Raw genomic sequence first — 19,817 nt, forward strand, 5'->3', positions numbered from 1 at the left:
CTTTTTTAACTAATTTATTTTTTGCAGGGAGGAGGCGATTTTTAAAATTTACTTATTTATTTGTTATTCATTCATTCGTTCGTTCGTTCGGTGGAGGCACTGGGGGCGGAACCTAGGACCTCTTGCCTAAGCACATGCTCTACCTCTGAGCTCCACCCCCACCACACACCCGTCCTCACTGATCTTTTGTCTAGTCTGTGTATTAATTAATGAGAAAGATGTTTAAAAATCTCTCGCTACGCCTGGGAACTTGTGTGTTTCTCCCTTTAGTTCTGCAAGCTTCTGTTCAGTGAGTTTCATTCTCGGGCCAGAACGTAGCCCTTTGCTATGTATCCTGGTGAGCTGCCTTTCTGTCTTCAGACCACAGTGACGGGTCTTAAGAGAGCCAGTCGGCTTTGTCACGCTCATCGTCGGTATGTCATTTTCTGTCTTTTTCTGTTTGTATTTTCCTATTTGAAGTGTATGCTGTAGACGATGTCCTGCAGTTGAGTCTTGCGTTTTCTCACGCAGTCTGACCGTTTCTGCTCTGAGTTGGGTGTTTCGTCCACTTACATTTAGCGCGGTTACTGACAGGGTTGGTTTTCCACTTGGCCCCCGTTTTTTCTTCTCAGGTGTCCAGTTCATTGGTTTCTCGTGTATTCACAGGATTGTGTAGTGTAGTCTTCGCCACTGTTTGACTCCAGGACATTTTCATCACCCCCAAGAGACAGCGCACACGCCCTCCCGTCACTGCTCACCCTCATCGGCGTCCGCTTCCTGTGTCTGCTCTTGACTGTCCTGGGCGCCTCCAGAGGTGGGTGCGTGTGGATGGGAGGCCGGCTGCACTCACTCAGCGTGGTGTTTTCAGAGTTCACCCGCGTTGTAGCGTGAGTCAAGGATGCGCTCCTTTTTATGGCTGAGAAGTATTCTGTTGCACAGATGTGTGCTTTACTTACCTCTTCATTAGCTGGTGCTGTTGGACCTTTTTGGCTGTTAGGAATCACGTTGCTGAGTGTGAGTGCTGTGTACTTGTTTTCACATGGATGTGTTTTTCACTTCTCTCGGGTACATACCTCGGTGTAGATTACTTTGGCCATACAGTTCTCCTGTTTAACCTTAGAGCAACTTGCCAAACTTTTCCAAAGCAGCTTACGCCATTTTACATTCCCGCTGGCAGTAAACAAGGGCTCCAGTTTCTCCACATCCTCGTTAACAAGTGGTCAGCACGTGTTACTACCTGTGCTTTTAATTTTAGCCATCCTGCTGGGTGTGAAGTGGTATCTGGTTGTGGTTTTGATTCGCAGTTTCCACATGACTAATGAGCATCTTTTCATGTGTTTCCTTCTTAGGTTTGTTTGTCTCTTTGTCCTTCAGTGCCTCCTTTTAGGTTATTTTTACTGTGTTCCACTTAATTTCTTCTATAGGTTTGTCGTGTGTGTGTATGCGCATTCATAGTTCTAGGGTGGGCGATGTGTGCCTCCTTAAATTATCAGGAGCTTTCCGAATTCTTACTGTACCTTTCACACCTGAAACCTGACACTGCGGACTTCCTGATTCATACAGTTGGTATTTAGGGTCCCATCTGGCTTCCATTTAAAAAATCCTTTATCTTTTCAAAGATTATTATGGCATTGATTTCCAGATTACTTTTTCATACGTTTCTTTGTTACCCAACATAAACAGTCGTATATACAAGTGAAAGTCTGTATTAGACACTTTCCCTACTAAAAGGTATATTTTGTGTCTTTGTCATTTTTCTATCTTTTGAGATTGTCATGAGCCTTCACTTAACCCTGGCCATCGTGTTGACTGTAGGACATGTGGACGTGGCAGCCATTGCATAGCCCTGCAGAAGAGGCATTATTTGAGTTACTTTGGCCTGTTTATGATCTTTAAGAGCAAGCACTTGACCCAGTGTTCTCATAGAGCCTTTCACTTGTTGCTTCACCTGGAACCAGAATCTTTATTTCAGCTCAGGGCTCTTGTTAAGTGTGTGTTTCATCCACTTCACACGTCGCAGTGGCTGGTGGGAGTGCAGGCTTCTCCCGCTGGTCTCCTTGGGCCCTTGTGGTGCCATGTTGTCCCTGCTCCCTGCGCATGGACGACAGGTGCTCTTTCCTGTCTCAGGGCTCACGCAGGAGCCTTCCTTTCACCTGTGGTCTCCTGAAACAGGTCGCAGACAGTCCGTTTCCCTGCATGTCAGGAGCGCTTCCATCTCTGCTGCCTGGGGCTCTGCGCGTCGTGCCCATCCCTGTGGACAGGGTCTCCCCAGTAGAAGCTCGTTCTGCCCAAAGCAAACCAAGAAGTTCTCTGCTGAGTTTCTCAGAAACACTAACTCTGGGAGTGATCGGCCACTATCTCTCGGGCAAACCATTTTCAGGAAAGGAGGGGTAATTAGGACCATTTGGAACTTTTTTCAGACGAGAATGAATACAGACCCGGTTGTACTCGGAACCTCCGGTTCGTTTGATCCTTATGTTACTATCCTGTTGTGAGGATTATTAGAACTTCGGGAAGATGAGAGGTTCGCACTGAGCCGAGTGGATCAGTGAGGCGGGGACTGTCCGAGGCGATCTGAGACGTTCGGGAGGGTAGATCAGTTTGCAGCAGCTGGGGCTGGGGCTGGGGCTCTTCGTCCTGCCAGCAGCACAGAACCGTGTGCTCGTTTTTCTCGGAGAGTCTATGGTCCTAATTGCGTTCTGAAAGAGTTCACGCCCTGTAGAAGGTCAAGAACCACCGAGGGGAAAGCATTGGCTCATTCTGGCGTACTGTGTCTTTTCTGTTTCAGGTATTCTTGGTCACATTGCCTTCAGATTTCTAACCTTTAAAAGAAAGGTTTATACGAGATTTATCTATATACAAGGAAAGTAGTGACCTTGAATTGTATGCCCTCTGAACTCTCTTGGTAAGGTGCTGTGGAAATGACGAGAGAAACTTTAGGCAAAAGTGATGTCACAGGGCTGCTGGAGGGGCATCCCAGATGTGTGGTTCTTGAGGTGGGGGGGTGGTCCTGCCCAGGCAGCACCTGTGGGCGGGGCGGGGGCTTCCACTGCCTCCTGGAGGATCTGCATGAGGTGACCTAGTTTTACTGCAGGAAGAACACGCCTTGTTGCTTAGGGCTAGGCGTGTATTAGCAGCCCTGAAAGCATGTGGCAGACAGAGGGACTTACTACCAAAGAGAGGCTGTCCTGTCTGTGCTCCTCGCTGCTGCTTTATTGTCAACGCTGCCCGCCCCTCTCTGCCCCCCACCCCCACCCCGTGAACTGCTCTTTGTGCGAAGGCAGAGGAGACCCACCCTGCCCTGGGCTGAGCAGGTGCTCACAAGCAGGGCTGGCTCTGAAGCCCTGGGATGTGCCCTCAGGTCCCGTGTGAGAGCAGAGGTGTTTGCAGGTATGAGCGGCGGACCACGATCACAGTTTCCCACTTGAGTATCAAGAGTAAGAGAGTCAAGTTTCTTCTCTCTTTGAAAAAGCAAAATGTTTAATCTCTTATTTGCCCAAGGCCCTTTGATTTTTTTCCATAAATATTTCTCCTGACTTTTTCTGTGAGTATAAGTACCATAGACTATAAATCAACATGGTACATGCCTCTTTTTAAATTATATTGACATGTAACTCCTTTGGAGTTCTTTGTTTAGTGAGAAAAATATTTTTAAATCAAGACTAGGTGAAATTATATCCAGGTTCTTTTAACAGTTGAGATATAGAATAACCTAACAATTAAATAGCACTTTGTTATATTATATAAAAGGCACATTTAGGTGCTAATCAAAGATTTAAGCTGCCAGACCGTCTTAAATGTTTCCTACAGAAAAGCCACCTCAAGTCTAGAATATAGCATCTTGTAGCACGCCCGGAAGTTCACGGGGAGCAGCACACCTGAGTGTAGCTGCAGGTCTGAGCGGTCCCTTGTGTTCTCGAGCAGGCCTTCCCACCTTTACATCTTAACCCGAGATACCCGTGGGCTTGGCTGGGCGGACCATGGGCTTCTTTCTGTTCGCCACCTGAGTGGTGGACCTGATTTTGAGCTGGATGTCTGTCCCCCCAGCCTCCGTAGTCTCTAACTCACAAGTGAAGCTGAGGTGTGGACTTGGTTCTGTCTTTGCCATTGCTTATTGAAACCTTTACATATTTCACCAGCATGTGCAGTTTGTGGTTTAAAGTAAAACCACCTGTTCTGTGAGACCTTCTTTAATGTTGGTGATCTTTGGGGTCTCACAGCACAAGGCCCAAGGAGGTGGTTGAGCACAAGGCCCTTCCTGAGCCTTTCCGCTCCTGCCGAAGTTGAGGATTGGTCAGCCATCCCGCCAGCACACTCACCCCAGCCCCACACGCCCTCTGTTCCACATTCACACATCTCTGTTTGGGGCCGCTGCGTCAGGCCTCAGACGTTCCACAGCTACCTGGAGGACATCATCAACTACCGCTGGGAGCTGGAGGAGGGGAAGCCCAACCCCCTGCGGGAGGCCAGTTTCCAGGACCTGCCCCTTCGCACCCGCGTGGAGATCCTCCACCGCCTCTGCGACTACCGGCTGGACGCGGACGATGTCTTTGACCTTCTCAAGGTGCGTCCCCGACCCGCACCCCTCCCCGCCTGGAGCACGAGTCAGGGGAAGCCGGCATCAGGGAGGTGAGCTGGTCTCAGCGCTCATCACCGACAGGAGCGACGTGTGCACAGCCGTGACCGCTGTCACCAGGCGAGTCCAAGCACACGCTCGCTCACGTGACCGTTCGTGACCTTATTTTGGTGAAATTTCTACCTCGATTTGTCTTCCTGGGCTGCTCTTCCTGTCATCGGCCGAAACACAGCCGCGGCCGCCACTGAATTTTATTTCCCAAGGTCTGAGATGTGACTTAGCATAACTGAAGTATTTATTGAAAACTCCTGAGGAGTTTGAGCTGTTCCCACTGGCCACATGCACGCACTTTAGAGGTGTGCTGGGGGAGGCTGTGGTGCCACCTGCCCTTGTCCTGCCCTCCCAGTCGGTTTAGAAGTTGGCCTCGGGGCTCAGTCACCTATGACGGTGCCCATGTGCCTTAGTTCGCTCGCTGTGGGCACAGGTGAGACACCGGGCAGCTGAGCACGGTCATTCTGGGACTTGAGACTTCAGTCTCTCCGGGAGGCCAGCATGGGTCAGACCCGGGCCCATCGGGGCCCTGCTGCTGGATCTGGCCGCAGCAAGAGGTTGCTGTGGGCTGCGTGGGCCATGGCCCCGCGACGTCAGGTTCTCTTCTGTCACTGTCCCTCCTCGTGGGGGTGCACACGTGGAGTCCACGTCCAAACCCCGTGTTGAGTGTGCTCATCACGATTCCTTTGGTCTCTCTCTCTTTCTCTCTCTCTCTCTCTTTTTTTTTTTTTTTTTTTTTTTTTTGTGAAATGGGAGCGGTGCTGCGGGTGAGCTGCACTGAAATATTCCCGTCGTCTGTTCTGCAAAGAAGGCCCTGCCTGTGTTTCCTGTGCCCTGGCTGTGAATTAAGGTGCTTGGGCAATTTAAACGTGCAGAATATCTAAGGGTCCTCACCGCAGTTTCTCCTGTTTTGCTCTGTCCCCTGTTCTCGCAGGGCCTGGATGCAGACAGTCTCCGCGTGGAGCCGCTGGGTGAAGACAGTTCCGGGGCCCTCTACTGGTACTTCTACGGGACCCGGATGTACAAGGAGGCCCCTGCACAAGGGAAGCCCAGCGGCAGGCCTCTGGGCAGGTGTGTGCTTGAGGCAGGGCTGCGGGAGCCCCTGCCTGTGCAGGAGTCTCGTTAAAGCTAAACATGGGGGATGGTGCAGCACGCCGCAGAGAGATGGCAAGAAGCTCTTTCACACACAGGTGAAAAGGGGTCAGTCTGCAGGCCCCGCTGCCAGCGTGGTGGGGCATGTCCGCTAGGGTCCTGAGGACCGCTGCCCCCGCAGCACAGGCACTGTTCCCCCCAGAGCTTGCCCTCCACCAGGGTCAGTTCTGAGATTCCTTTTCCTGCTGGAATTGCGGGTGAGTGTAGGGCAAGTCCAGACCCAGTGCTTCCTAGACAAGGAAGGGGTCGCCTTCCCGCAGCAGCAGGCGTCTGTGTGCCGGGGGAGCGCGCACCCCTGGGAGGTGTTAGGTCCCCCTCTGCCGTTAATAATGGCGTGGGCTTTCCTGGGTCCTCGTGATAGTAGGGAACACAGTCACCCTTCTCCGCCCGTGACCGCCTGATTTAATCCTTGTTGGTAACCGTGTGGCCAGAAGAACTCACAACTCGTTTACAAGTCATACGTAACTCATCAGTTCTACAACAGCATTTCGATTTAATGTACTATTTCTTAGGGAAAGTGAAGGACAGAAAAATGTCTCAAGTGTTCCTGGGAAAACAGGAAAAAGAAGAGGCAGACCCCCAAAACGGAAAAAAGTGCAGGAGGAAACCACAGCGAGGTGAGAAGATCTGTCTAGTCCATGGTGGTCACAGGCCCTTATGCTGGACAGGGCTCACTCCACTTCATCCTTGCTTTTTTCTGCAATGGGAAGGATGCAGGCCTAGGCTGTGGTACCCACGTCCAGATCCTTGCCAGGCTGCCCAGTGCCCCGGGCACCTCGCTGGGTGGCAGAGCTCGTTTGGGGTGAGGACTGGGTTGGACAGGATGGTGGGCGAGATAATGAAGGGGGAGCTGGAGACTGCGCCCAGAGTGGGGCTGAAAATAAGCCAGAAAACCCAGAGGGCGTCCCCTGTGACTCGGGGACTTCGCACCATGGAGCTGAGCACTTTGTGTTTATGGTTTGACCCCACCATCCCTGTGAGGTGGGCATTATTCGTAGACCTGTTCTGCAGGGAAGTCAGTTGACTTTCCTCAGGCCATATGGTCAGTGTCAAGCCTCGAACAGGCTGGTCTGACCTCAGACCTGTGGTGTTCTTAGCCTCACCTTCTGTGAGGTTGGGTTAAGGACGCCTCACCTTCAGTGCAGCCCTCGGCCAGGGAGCAGGCGTGCAGTCCTTACCGTTCTTTTCTTCTTGGCATTTAACCGTGAACACCGAACACCTGTTTTCTTGTGCAGTGATGTTACCGCAGCACTGGGTTCCCTGGTGTCCGTCCTGCCCTCTGCAGGAACACCTGTATCCTGTGGTCACTCTTCCAGTAGCCAGCCTTCCTCCAGACCTTGCTCCCTTGACATGCGCTCTCTCCTGATGTCGAGTCAGTGTGTCTGCCTTATGGGCGAGCACAGCACAGTTCTGGACAAGTTTTTGTTTTAACTGATGCCTCCTTTTCCTGTGTTTCAGTGAAAAGCAGGAAGAGAACTCCTTAACATCTGAGCCACACACAAGAAACGGTAATAGCCTTTGCTGGAGTCAGCAGGGATTGCTCGCTCGTGACTGACTCGCGCGGGGCAATGGGACCACGGCCGCGGCCTTCAGACTAGCGCTTCCCACGTCCCCCGGTGCCCACCCCCATCTGACAGATAACCTGAGATCAGGACCAGGTCTTTTCATCTGGGCCCCACCAGGCCCAGCATAATAGACACCTGAACATGTGGACGAATGGGCAGCTTCTCCCAGAGACACAAGGAAGTTTACTGGGTTTCAGCCTAGACTTCAGCTCTTGCGTGATCCACGCTGCACAAATTTGGGTAGAAATATCAGTTTACAGTATTTCACTGAAACAAGGACTGCAAAAGCTCAAATCAGAGCCATTTATGCAGGAAGTAAGTACGTTTAAGCATTTCTAGGGAACTAAAATCTGTCCTACGGAGGTCTCGGCAGTTACATTTGTATTGCCTTTAGGCATTCTGACCTTTTAGTTGTAAACAGTGAGAGAAACTGGAAAATCAAAAGTACGCAGTATCAACCTTAAAAAGTAATGGTTCTCCCTTTTTTTCTGACTCCCCAGTTTTGATCATAACCCAGAGTACACATGAAACAGAGGAGAGAAAGGAGAAAGGTCCTGGGGGGGTCTGGTCACCGAGCCCATTCCTTTCTCTCCTAGGGTCACAGGGGCCAGGGCAGGGCTCCTGGTGGCTCCTGTGTCAGACGGAAGAGGAGTGGAGACAGGTCACTGAGAGCTTTCGAGAGAGGACCTCCCTTCGGGAGCGGCAGCTTTACAAGCTCCTCAGTGAGGACTTCCTGCCCGAGATCTGCAACATGATTGCCCAGAAGGTGACAGCGGGTGGCCCTCCCTCCCTCTGTGTTCCCTGTAAAGTGGCCCCATTTAAGGGTCTCTTTGCTCCAGTTTTGAATACAACCCACTGTCTCCTGTGGGTGGCACAGCCTGCTCCTTTTCTCACCTGGAGCATCAAGGTGGGACCTCATCACCCGCTCTCCCTTGCTGTGGGGCTTGTCACTCAGTTCTCAGGACTGCAGGTGTCCTCAGTGCCCCCACCCCAGCCCTTACAGTGGCTTTTCACAGCCTGGAACCACCTGTCCTGCTCCTGACCATCCCTGCGGACACGTCCCTGAGCCCCCAGGAGTGTCTCCGCCCTGTCGTGCCTCTCCTTGTGTGTTTGTGCTGCCTTTGTGGTTTGTTTGTTTGTTTGTTTGTTTTGGTTGGCATAAATATTTCATCTGTCTGAACGTACCAGATATTAAACTGATAAGGACACCTACTACACTTGATGTTAGACAGAAGGCCTAGAAGCCTTGTTTTTTAATACTACCTTCTGGTCTGTCTCCAAGCAGCAGGCTCTGGAGAGCACTTGTCCTCAGAGACGCAGTGCCGGCCCCTTCCCAGCCCCACCTGGGCCCTGCGCACCTTCCTCTCTCTCTGCTTCCCTGCCTGCCCGCCCGCCCCTCTCTCAGAAGCTCCACATGAAGGTCGACACCTCTGTGAGCCGTCCTGTTTCTCTCACCTGAGGATTTCTTCTCTAGTGTGTTCCTCATCCCTGACTCCATTTCAGCAACTTGGGATGTGGGACATGTCCTCCTCCTCGTTTTAAGCCGCACAGCTGACCTAATGCGATGCCCTCTCCGTGGTGGATGCTCAGTAGTCGTTCAGTTTCCTTATTTCATTTCAGTAAATCTGACACTTCTGGTGGTTAGTGCTTGTTAAGAGAATACAGAAAATGTGAGCACTGCCTTGACATCTGAGGAGAAGCTGTTTATAAATTCCTGCTGCAGCACCTCCAGGGAGGGACAAAAATGACAGACAGTGTTACTTGATTTGTTCTGAATTCGATGATATTTCTAACCATTCTGTGGGTGGGTGCTCTGGGGTGAGTTCTAGGAAGTCACCTTCTCTGATAGCCGGAACCTACAAACAGTGCTCCAGCAATTACATTTTCATGGACAGGCAGGAGAGAGAAAAACCCAACTGCATTTCTCCATCAGTATACTTAATTCCACATGTTATAATTGCACTATGTTTTTGTGATCTATAACCCACTGTGACCATTTTTCCAGGATTTGAACTCCATAATCTAATTTTCTTAAAGTAACTATGAAATAGAGATGGTTTTTATAACTTTATAGAACCTTGTTATGACTTAATTCTTTTGACTAATGATGCCACCTTAAATCATCTGTAAGGCACATGCTTAATCTGCTTAAACCTTACTTTATAATTTCTGCCTTTTTACCACTGAGCTATACCCTCCTCCTGATTTCTGCCTTTTTAGTGCAACATTCAACCTAAGACTTTTGGATCGGGGAACTAAGGGAAAAAACTTACAAGCATAAAACTGATGGTTTTGATACAAAAAATTTCAAGAGTTAGTTCTTGGCAAGAGAAGGAAAAATTAAAATACAGCAAACCTTAAATATAAATTTCAAGAACCATGAAATTAAAAACAAAAAATAAATAATAGACTTGATATTTTGAAAGCTATACAGAGCTGTAAATTTGGAGATCTTAGTGAAATGGGGTATTGACTCCTGAAAAACACCCAGAATCTAAGTTATGCAATAGAAAACCTTGGCAGACCAGTAATTAGGGAAGAGGAGTTATCGCAAAAGGATCCGCTCAACAGCTCTAGGATCATTTCGATTTATTTACAGGTAAAACTTTTTAAAACTTCAAGAAAAGATAACTTCCAAACATTTCATAAATGAAGAAAGACAGGGCTTGGCTTCCGTGTCCATAGAGGTATAGGTGTCTTGGAGCCCTGTTCCTGGTTAACTTAAGCGCACTCTCCCTCCAGTGATGGGAATGTCAAGCCTCTAAGAGTACGCTAACAAGCAAATACTGTTCTTCACCGAAGAAAACAGCTCATAATTCATCAGGGTTAACCCAGAGTCTGTGATGGTGGACTTGGTTTTGGAAGTCTTGTGCAGCTGTGGCGTGACAGAAGAGAACAATGAAAGGCAAAATTTCAGAACGTTTCGCCTGGAGGACTAGAAATCCGCTTACAGAGCATTAACTCGCGTTGTGCTGGTGCTGCCAGCCAGGCCCCCCCGTCGGAACCCCAGCTTGCTGACCAGCCCGGCGCTCCGGGGGCCTCGCCCTTGGAGTGGGCGCCTGTCACCCTGCAGCTGCCTGCAGGAGCGCTTAGCGCTTCGGACGGTTCCCGTGTGCCCTGCAGGTCGCACCTGCTACCTGTCAGCCGCCGGCTGCAGTGCGGAAGCTTCGGGGCTGGTTCCGCAGAAGCTCCAAGCCTTGTGTTGGCCCCACAGGCGCCGCACGGCTCCGGGCTCCGAGCCCCTCAGTGGTTTCCTGTAGCAGCCGCTTCGGAGCCTCCGCACTCTCCTCTCAGGATCCTGAGTGCTCGTATCGGGCGCCTGTTGTCTATAGTTGGAGATGTTCGTGGACCAGAGAGGTGTCCGTGAATGCGCACGGCGGGACGTGGTGGGCTCCAGGAGGAGGAAGGGCCCGGGAGGCAGGCCTCTCTGTGCAGTTGAGATGACACCGCAGATCCCGGTTAGGAGTCGGCTTGGGGTGCGGGTCTGGCTGCGAGTGGCGGTCGGCATCAGGTGGAACGTGTGGACCCTGTTCGGGATAGCCCCCCGGAGCCACGCTGCTCGGGGTTGTGTTCTGTGAGGTGGTTTAGGGCAGTTAAGTAACTTAGCACCACGCTCTAGGAAGGGACAGCTTTGCTGTTCTTATCACTGAGATTTAAAAATCGGCAGAGTGGGAGTGGAATGAGGTCCGAGGGATCCAGACTGCAAGCAGGGCTGTGTTTGATGCCAGAGGTGAGGGTTAGGGAGTCCCCGCACCCATCCTTCCCTTGCCCAGCCCAGCCCAGCCCAGCCCAGCCTGTGCTGCCCAGTTCTCACTTTTTAACCCTTTATCGCCTCTTATCCTATGATTCACGTACGTTTAAGCAGTTTCATGGCCAGAGGAGGCTGCACCTGAGGCCTGGCTGGCGGCTTGTTTTGGTGTGGAGCTTCTGTTGCCTCGCAGTAACTGGGTGACAGCACCGGAGTCATGCTAGTGGGAGCCCTGAAAACCTCATTTATAAACTTCCATTTATGTTAGTGTATTTGGAGTTACCCTTTATCTCTTTTTCCCCAGCTCATAAGCACGCGTGCCTGGAGATAAGAAGCCCAGCGTTTCAGGTGCCTTGGGGTGGCGGTTCTGCACTGGCTGCTTCGCTGTCTCCCCGGTCTCTTCTTCCCTCTAGCGTCAGTATCAGGAGGCCTGTGGTCAGTGGCGTCCAGCCCCGGTGCTCAGCTCGCCGTGGTGGGCTCTCACTGTGACCTGACGGCGAATACCGCTGTGAACGTGCTCTGCCCCCGTCCAGTCCACTGCCCCGGCCAAGCCTTCCGGGCCCTGTTCTAGGTCCCGGGTCGCGTGGTCTCTGAGGTCCTGCTGGTAGGAAGCTCTCCGTGGCTGTTCTTTGCAGTGCTTTCTGTCAGCTCCCTTACTCTGCTCTTTGGTCTTAGGTACAAGTAACTATGGAATTGTAGTTTTTTTTCTTATTTTATTTTTTGAGGGGAAAGGTAATTAGGTTTTTACTTATTTGTTTATTCACTTGATGGAGGTACAGGGGCTTGACCCCAGGACCTCGTGCACACTGAGCGTTCACTCTACCACTGGGCTGTACCCTCCCCCAAGATTCTTTTTTCTTTTATTTTTTTAAAATGTATTTTTATTGAAGTAGTCAGTTTACAATGTTGTGTCAATTTCTGGTGTGCAGCACAGTGCTTCAGTCATACATGAACCTACATATATTCATGTTCATATTCTTTTTCACCATAGGTTACTACAAGATACTGAATATGGTTCCCTGTGCTGTACAGTATGAACTTGTTGCTTGTCTATTTTGTGTATAGTAGTTGGCATCTGCAAATCTCGAACTCCCGGTTTATCCCTTCCCACCCCCTTTCTCCTCTGATAACCATGAGTTTGTTTTCCATGTCTGTCAGTCTGTTTCTGTTTTGTAAATCAGTTCATTTGTCTTTTTGAGATTCTTAGTATCTGTAACGTTACCAAGAGTCCTGGGGAAAACCTCAGTTGTGGCATGAGTTTTGTGCTTTTGTTTAAACAGCAGAAAATCTGCGGGTCTTTAAAGGCTACAGTGCAGGCGGGCTTCCGACCTAGACTGGTCCCCCAGGAGTCCAATCTCACTGCCTCAGAAAGTCCTTTAATTAGGGCCCTGGGGGAAGCGTCAGTGGAGGGGGCTCTCTGGGCCCCAGGGCCAGGGCTCTGTGGCTGTTTTGTCAGGAGACTGGGCATTGCTGTCCAGCCACCGGGGAGCTCTGTCTCAGGTGTGGTGACCTGCCCTTGGGGTGGGGGCTCCGCCCGGGGTCTAGGCGCTGCCTCGGCCAGATCCTGTTGCTGAGTGTTGAGAAGGTTTCAGGTGTCTCTTCTTAGCTTCTCTTTAAAATTGCTTCCTGATGCCCCGCGGGCCTCTCCACGGTCCGGCATCAGGTCCGGCATCAGATACGGCTCCTGCTCCTTTTGCCACTGACTGCTTCTAAAGAGAAGACTGCAGTGTGAAACACGGGGAGATTTTTTTTTTAACTGTCGGCTTTATGTTCGTTTTTTGTTCTCTTGGCCATACGTGTTCTTTACACCGAACTGTTAAGCTGTTAAAGCCTGAAAGAGGCGTCTGACTAAGCAGAAGTGTTTCCAGGCTGCAGGGCAGGGTGAGGTGGGGACAGGCAGGGGTGGAGGCACCCGGAGAAGGGCTGCGGCAGGCAGAGGCTGTCGGGACGACACAGGGCCAGCTGCTGGGGCCGGCTCTCAGCACCTGTCACACCCAGCACGTCCTCCTGACTGGTCACCAGCCCTGCCTCTTCCCCAGGGCTTCCTGACATCACAGCTGGAGGTTTGTACTTTCTGACCCCTTTCCTGCCTCCGGCACCCGCCAGTCTGTTCCGTGTCTGTGAGTTCAGCCTTTTCAGATTGCACCTGCAGGTGAGGTCATACAGTGTTTGTCTGGGTTGTTTCACTAAGCGTAGGTCATCCACGCCGTCGCAAGTGACATGACAGCGTTCCGTTCCTTTTGCGGCTGAGTAGTGTTCCCTTGTGTCCATACACCACCTCGCCTGTACGCGTCCACCCGTGCAGCCTCGGCGTCTCGGCTGCTGTGCGTGGTGAGTGCAGGGAACGTGGGGTCCCCGCACCTTTCACAGCAGTGCTGCATTTTCTCTGGAAGGAGACCCAGGGATGGAACTGCTGGATCATCCAGTTTGTTGAGGACCCTCCGCTCTGTCTTCCGCAGGGGCTGCACTAATTTACATTCCCACCAGCAGTGCACGGGGCCCTCTTCCCCACACCCCTGCCAGCACTTGTCCTTCCCTGGCATTTTGGGGAGTCATTCTGACAGGGTGAGGGGCACCTCACTGTGGTTTTGATGCATTTGCCTGATGATTAGTGACGTCGCCTGTTGACATTCGTACGTCTTTAGAAAAACATCTGTTCAGATCCTCTGTCCATTTTCCAGTCCGGTTGCTTCTTTGATGTTGAATCTTACTAGTTCGCATTTTAAAAGATGGTGTAAACTCCTGTTACTCAATTATTACATTTTACGTGCTTAATATTAAAAAAAATTAATGTATTTTTTTTAAAAAAACTAACCAGACAAAAACCTGCATGATTCAATTTATGTGAAGTGTCTGGAGTAAGTAAATTCGTAAAGACAGAGTAGGTAGGTTTGTGGTGGCCAGGGGTGGGGGGTGGGGACTGCGGGCCATCTGCTTAGCGGGTACGAGCTCTCTTCTGGGCGGTGAGAATGTTCTGCAGCTTAATACGGATGGGGCTGTGCATCGCTGCGTGTGCTAAATGGCCCTCAGTTGCATGCTCTAGAGCTGTTAGATTCCTGTGCATCTTTACATGTATTTGACAATGGTGCAGTCTCTGCTTTAGCAGCAGTTCTTGGCATTTATAATTTTCCTGTCTTTCAAAACTCGTGCTTCATTGTTATCAGAATACCTTGAACTAGTTAAAAGTTACTTTTAATACTTCATCTTAAAATTTACAAGTGCTAATAACCTTTTGATACTTGAACATTTTAATTTAGACTTTTAATGGGGACCCCATAATAGTGGGAGTAAAAAGTTAATAAAAATTAAATAATCAGAACACGTAACCCTAGGTAATTTCCCCGGATCAGCTCGGAAGGGGTTGTTCTGGGTCCAGAGGAGTTTCCGTGCTCCCAGAAGGACCAGGGTGACCAGGCACCGTGCTGCGGCCATCCACGTGCCCTCTCTGGCCTTCTCTGTGCGCTCATTCCAGAGCTGGGGTCGCCTTGACCTCTGTCTTGTGACCCAAGTTCTTCACTTAATATTGTGAGCCTTTTCTTGTTTCATTAAATATTCCCCAGGAGAAAACAGTTTTTAATAATTACATAGTAATTATGTAATTTCACCTATTTTTTAAACATTTGTGATATTTAGTTTTTCTCTATTGTACGTAATGTTTTGTTTAACCCGCTCATGGGAAGATTTTTCCTGGCTGTCTCATTTTTAAGATGAAGTCGCAGCAGTGTAGTGACTTTTGAGGGTTTCTGATTCGTGCATCCAAGTCATCTTCCAGGAGGTCTGTGCACCCAGCGCGTTGAGGGTGTCCCTCTTACCCCGTCTTGGCGAGGGAATCACTTTATAGTCTCTTAACGGTTTTGTAGGTGAAAAGGCTGTTTTGCTCTTCCTTGTGATCGTGGGGTTTATCTTCTGTGAATATTGTATTCATGTTCCATGTGTTTTGGGTTGTGAGACGTCTTCACACATTAAGAACAGTAAATTGTTCTGTTTGAAAGGAATTATACGGATATTCTTGGGACTTGGGTAGTGTCTTTTTTTCCCTTTCTCCTCCCTTCCGTTGACTTTGTACATGAAACGCCTGATGTTTGTTTACCAGAAGATTCTTCAGTGACTTAACATCTATGTTGGTAAGTCATGGCGTGCGTTTCCTTAGTCCTCGCTGAAGTGTAGGCTGTGTTTGGCAGCCCTCGGTCCTGGCTGGAGGGAGGACACTGTGTGTGTTCTCACCTGCTGTCCTTTGTCGGGCAGGAGCAAGACGCGCATTAGCGCTGTCAGCGTTTACGTGCGTGACCTGTGGGTGTTAACGTACACTTGTTTCCTCTCCCTTCTCACTGGGGCTTGTGCAGAAGGCGCTGTGGTTCTCCCTGGACGACATAATTCCTCTGATAAGGCGTGTTTCCCGCTGTCCCCCCTTTCTGCCATCCTGTGCCTAGAGTCGCTATGCAGCTGGAAAGAGCGAGGGCACCTTGTTTCGGTCTCTTTGGTTTGTTAAACTGTAGCTGCATTATAGCTTCTCCACTGGGGAGGATGCTGCCAGGGAGGTGAACAAATCTTGGCCTGTGGAGCCAGGCGGGGGGAGGCAGGCTGCTTGCCCAGCACTAGGAGGCAGCGGTGGAGACACTTCTCCAGAAGATTCGTTCTCGTGATGCCAGCGGCGTCCCAGGTTCAGACAGGACCACTGCCCACTCGGGTCGCAGGAGAAAGAGCTTACAGAACTTTAATTCTGTCTGGGTGACTAAGTACAGGGTTACGTGTGCAGTAATAATGGTTAAATTTTTTCCTTCACTTTTCTTTCTTTTCTCTTACTCATTTCAGATCTTTACCTTGTAGGGAGCAAATTCTGTTGAAGTCAGGCTCATAGAATGTGAACAGTAAAAATGACTTTCAGAAGGTCTACTGTCTGGGCAACACCACTTCCAAATTCTGAGTCAAATGAGAATTTAAACTCTTTTTAAGGACCATAAAGAAAATAGTTTAAAATTTCCTCCGAGTGGTTTCAGTGTTTAATGTTAGACTTTGTATAAATGACAGTCTGCCTTCGTCTTTCTTCTCTCTGCATTCAGACCACTTGTGTAATTTCCGCAGAATGAAGATAATCTGGCATAGGAGAGTCTTAGGACTTCTGCTTACCAAAAGGATCTGTTAAGAAATCTTCACACTCCTGATTTAGTTTCACATAAAATGGGGTGGCTAGTGTTATATTTTCTGTAGGGGATGTGAACCCCCCCTTTGTAGACCCCAATTCATTTTTCTGTGTCTGTGCAGCTCACAGACACTCTCTGTTGCAGGTCACAGCCACTGCCTCTTCAGTGACAGCCTTAACAGAGCTCTGCCTTGCACGTCAGCGCAGAAGTTAAGGGAGGAAACTGAAAATAAAAGCACTTCTGGTTGTAGCTTGAGTGCTGGGCCTGCAGGACGGCTCAGGACTCATCACACTGGGAATACACAGGGGAACTTGCAGGTTACGATGGAGGAGGTCCTGTGTCCTTTTCTTCCATTTAATGTCTGAGGCAGTCACGGTCCCGCTCACCACCTGACATCATTATGTTAATGTTGTCTGGGTTGAAAAACAAGGGGAAAGCCAGCCAGTCCCTGTACTGCCCTCATCTCCTCACTGTATTTTCAGGCAAAGTGGTGGCCCTTCCCACCGAACTCCTGGCTTTATTCACCTTTTTGTTAGTAAGGAAATGCACAGAGGTCAGGGGCTCTAAGGCTGTGCGCGTGGCTGACGCTGTGAGTCTGACACCTTGCCCTGCTCTCAGTTACGGGGACGAGAGTGCTTCTGAAGGACCAAATCCGAGAGGGGGCTCCGCAGCCTCTCCTCCAGAAGAGGACCTCCCAGAGACTGCGGATGTGCAGCTCACTGGGCCCCAGGCTTTCCCCCGTTCTAATCACTGTGTATTTTAATGTTAGCATGTGTGTGTCCGTTGGTTTTACAGATGAGGTTAATTTGTGGCTAGGATACAAGTCACCTGGCTGTCTGACACTGTGTATGGAACAGAACACACAGAAGAGCTCGGGGCCGAGACCACACCACTGTGTACTGACTGTGCGCTTCTTGGCCCCTCACAGGAGACCCCCGTGCTCACCAAAGCAGAGAAGCAGGAGCGCAGGCAGGAGGAGGAGGAGCGGCAGCTGATCCTGGCCGTGCAGAAGAGGGAGCAGGAGCGGATGCTGAGGGAGGAGCGGAAGCGAGAGCTGGAGGAGAGGGTCAAGGCAGTGGAAGGTAGGGCGGTGCGCACAGGCCCCGCAGCGGCTGCGGGCACTGTCCCGCCCCGAGCAGCCCGGGCTTTCTGCTTCCTGTCTGGGTGGGCCTCGCACCTGTGCTCCTGGGCCCCTGCATTCTCTCGTCTCTCGTCCCCTCTGCGTTCCCCGTGTGGGGTGGAAAAAGGTTCGTTTCACAGAAGTCACTTTAAGCACAAAGGAGATGTGTTCAAAGCGTCAGGTCTGTCCTGGCCTGCGTTACGAGGTCTGGAGTGTGGCCGGCCTCTGCTCTGGGTCTGGGGGCCCCGAGGGCATCCCTCTGCGTGCGCTGGAGGCACAGGGCAGCAGCTGTCTCCCCGTGAGCTGGGCGGCAGTTGTATTTATTAATGAAACCTGACAAACCGTGGGACGACAGGTCATTTGGCTTCGTTACTAACGGCCAGGGTTGGGGCTCGTCAGACCTGCACACTGGGGGCTCACGGAGCTGAGCCTCGGGCGCCCCCCTCCTGCCCACCTCAGGGCTCCTAGTGGCCAGACACAGCAGCAGAGAAGGGGAAAGGAGCACAGGACAGAAGCACCCTCACAGCGGACCGCAGGGATGCAGCACGGGAGGCTGGCATGTGTCTGCTGTCTGTCGTGAAAGAGGGTCCCGTGAACGGGGCAGAGAAAATATTCAGACGTTAATGGTGAAGAATCTTCTTGACTTGATGGAAAAATACAAATCTTAGAATTAGGAAGCAAGATGAGCCGTGAGCTGGATGTAACAGACTCGGGAGAACGCCTTACAGAACATACGCCCGCAGACATTTGAAGTAACCAGTTTGGAAGAGGGCACTTAGAGGATGCTCCGTAACGGAGGTGGACGTCTCGGGAGCCCTTGGGACTGGGGTTGTGTTGGTCTCCTGGGTCCCGGCACAAGGACCAGGACTGGGTGTTCGGGGATAGCACAGCTGGCTCCACAGCCCCAGAGGCCTGCTGTCTCAGATCTGGGCGTCGGCAGGGCCCGGGGGTGTGCCCTCCTCTGCCTCCTCCAGCTTCTGGTGGCTCCTGGCATTCCTTCTTTTCTGGTTTCCTCTGAAAACTCAGAATCGAAGGGAACTTCCTTAACCAACATCTGTTTCTAAAGATCTCAACAAACACTGTTGAATTGGGAAGTACTAGAAGGGCTCCCTTTTGAGTCAGGGAGAAGGCAGATTTCCTCTTCCATTGCTTCTGTTCTGAATCGTATTGCTTTGTAGGGGTTTCTTTTCTCAAGTGGGAAATAATGTACCCCCCCCCACACACACATACAGACAATCTAGGGAATGTGTTCGAAACTCCAAGAAAATAGCCAAGAAATTATTGTAACTAATAATAGTTAAGCCAGGGAAGGGCTTCAGGACGGCAGAGTAGAAGGATGTGGTGACGGCCCCCAGTACACCAGAAAGGCACCTGCACGTGGCGCAGGTCCCACAGTACCTACTAAACTGAAGGTCTTACACAAGTAAAGCTGCAAGAAAATCTCCATGTAACCAGGTTGGCTGGGAGGGGATAAAATGAGGGGCCCTGCACCCCCGGGAGGAGGCGGGGAAAGAAGAAAGGTTCTCTTGCTCTGGGAGCCCCTTCATCAGCGGGGAGATGAGCTGGGGCAGAGGGGAAGCTTCAGAGGCTCAGAAGAGAGAGCTGGAGCATGTTGTGGCAAGCCAAATGGAGCGAAACCAGCTCAGAGGGTCCCTGTGGTCCCCAGGCTGAGACACGAGCCTGCTGGTGTGTGCCGGGACTGGGTGCTGGAGCTCGGGATTCGGAGGACGACCCCAAGGAGAGGACTAGGGCTGGCTGCTGCAAGACAGCCTGAAGGGCCTGGAGTGTGGTACGAGCTGAACCTGAGGGCAGCAGAGCCTGGGTCCCCCCTTAAAAAGCCCCGTTGTTAGTGCAGAGAGGCTTGACCAGGCCATAGCGGCTTCCTCCTGTGGCCCAGCCATGGAAGCCCCATTGTTAACGCCTGGGAGCTGTCTCCTTGCTTGCAGCTCTGGGAGGGCTCACTTGCTCATGGTTGCCCTCAGGCGGAGGCGGACTGAAATCTGAGCCCATTCCTAGGGGCCACATGACTGGGGATGCAGGGCAGAAATTTGAGTCCTGCCCCAGGTGGATTCGGAGGACGCTGGTGCCTTGGTCAAGTCAGGGCCTGCAGGACGTCTGATCAGAACACCGGTGCACAGTGGGGGCAGGTCAGCGTTAATGACGGTGTGCACATGTGGAGGCGGGCCTAGGGTCTGGGCTCACCTGTAGTCCACGGCCTATCCAGGTGCATGACTACACGCAGCTCTGGTGGGTCCTGGTGCCTGGCTTCAGTGGACCTGCCCTGGTGACTGTAAGCACAGGGCCTGAGGGACACCAGGGCTGAATGCCTACATTCTCACATCTGAGGCAGGGCCGAGGGCAGCGCCAACAACAGTGCACTTTGTGAGCCCGCATGACGGGTGACAGGTGACACCACAGAGGGCAACTCCGCGGCCCCTCCCTTGGGTCAGTCTCTCTCGGGTCAGTCTACCCAGGCAATAGAAAT

At 51.2% G+C, this 19,817-nt stretch overlaps 1 protein-coding gene and 1 pseudogene across 2 annotated transcripts in view; one reads left to right on the forward strand and one right to left on the reverse strand.

Annotated features, from left to right (window-relative positions):
- Positions 1–19,817, forward strand: part of CECR2 (CECR2 histone acetyl-lysine reader) — a 103,753-nt gene that overhangs the window by 70,031 nt on the left and 13,905 nt on the right. For both annotated transcript variants that reach the window (XM_072954701.1, XM_072954702.1), the window contains exons 3-8: positions 4,360–4,543; positions 5,541–5,677; positions 6,271–6,375; positions 7,217–7,266; positions 7,920–8,089; positions 17,141–17,294. In XM_072954701.1, the coding sequence (XP_072810802.1) occupies positions 4,360–4,543; positions 5,541–5,677; positions 6,271–6,375; positions 7,217–7,266; positions 7,920–8,089; positions 17,141–17,294 (800 nt within the window). The remainder of the gene's footprint in view (positions 1–4,359; positions 4,544–5,540; positions 5,678–6,270; positions 6,376–7,216; positions 7,267–7,919; positions 8,090–17,140; positions 17,295–19,817) is intronic.
- Positions 8,472–8,571, reverse strand: LOC116276985 (U2 spliceosomal RNA; annotated as a pseudogene).

Source organism: Vicugna pacos, chromosome 34 (genome assembly GCF_048564905.1).
Source record: "Vicugna pacos chromosome 34, VicPac4, whole genome shotgun sequence".
Lineage (NCBI taxonomy): Eukaryota > Metazoa > Chordata > Mammalia > Artiodactyla > Camelidae > Vicugna > Vicugna pacos.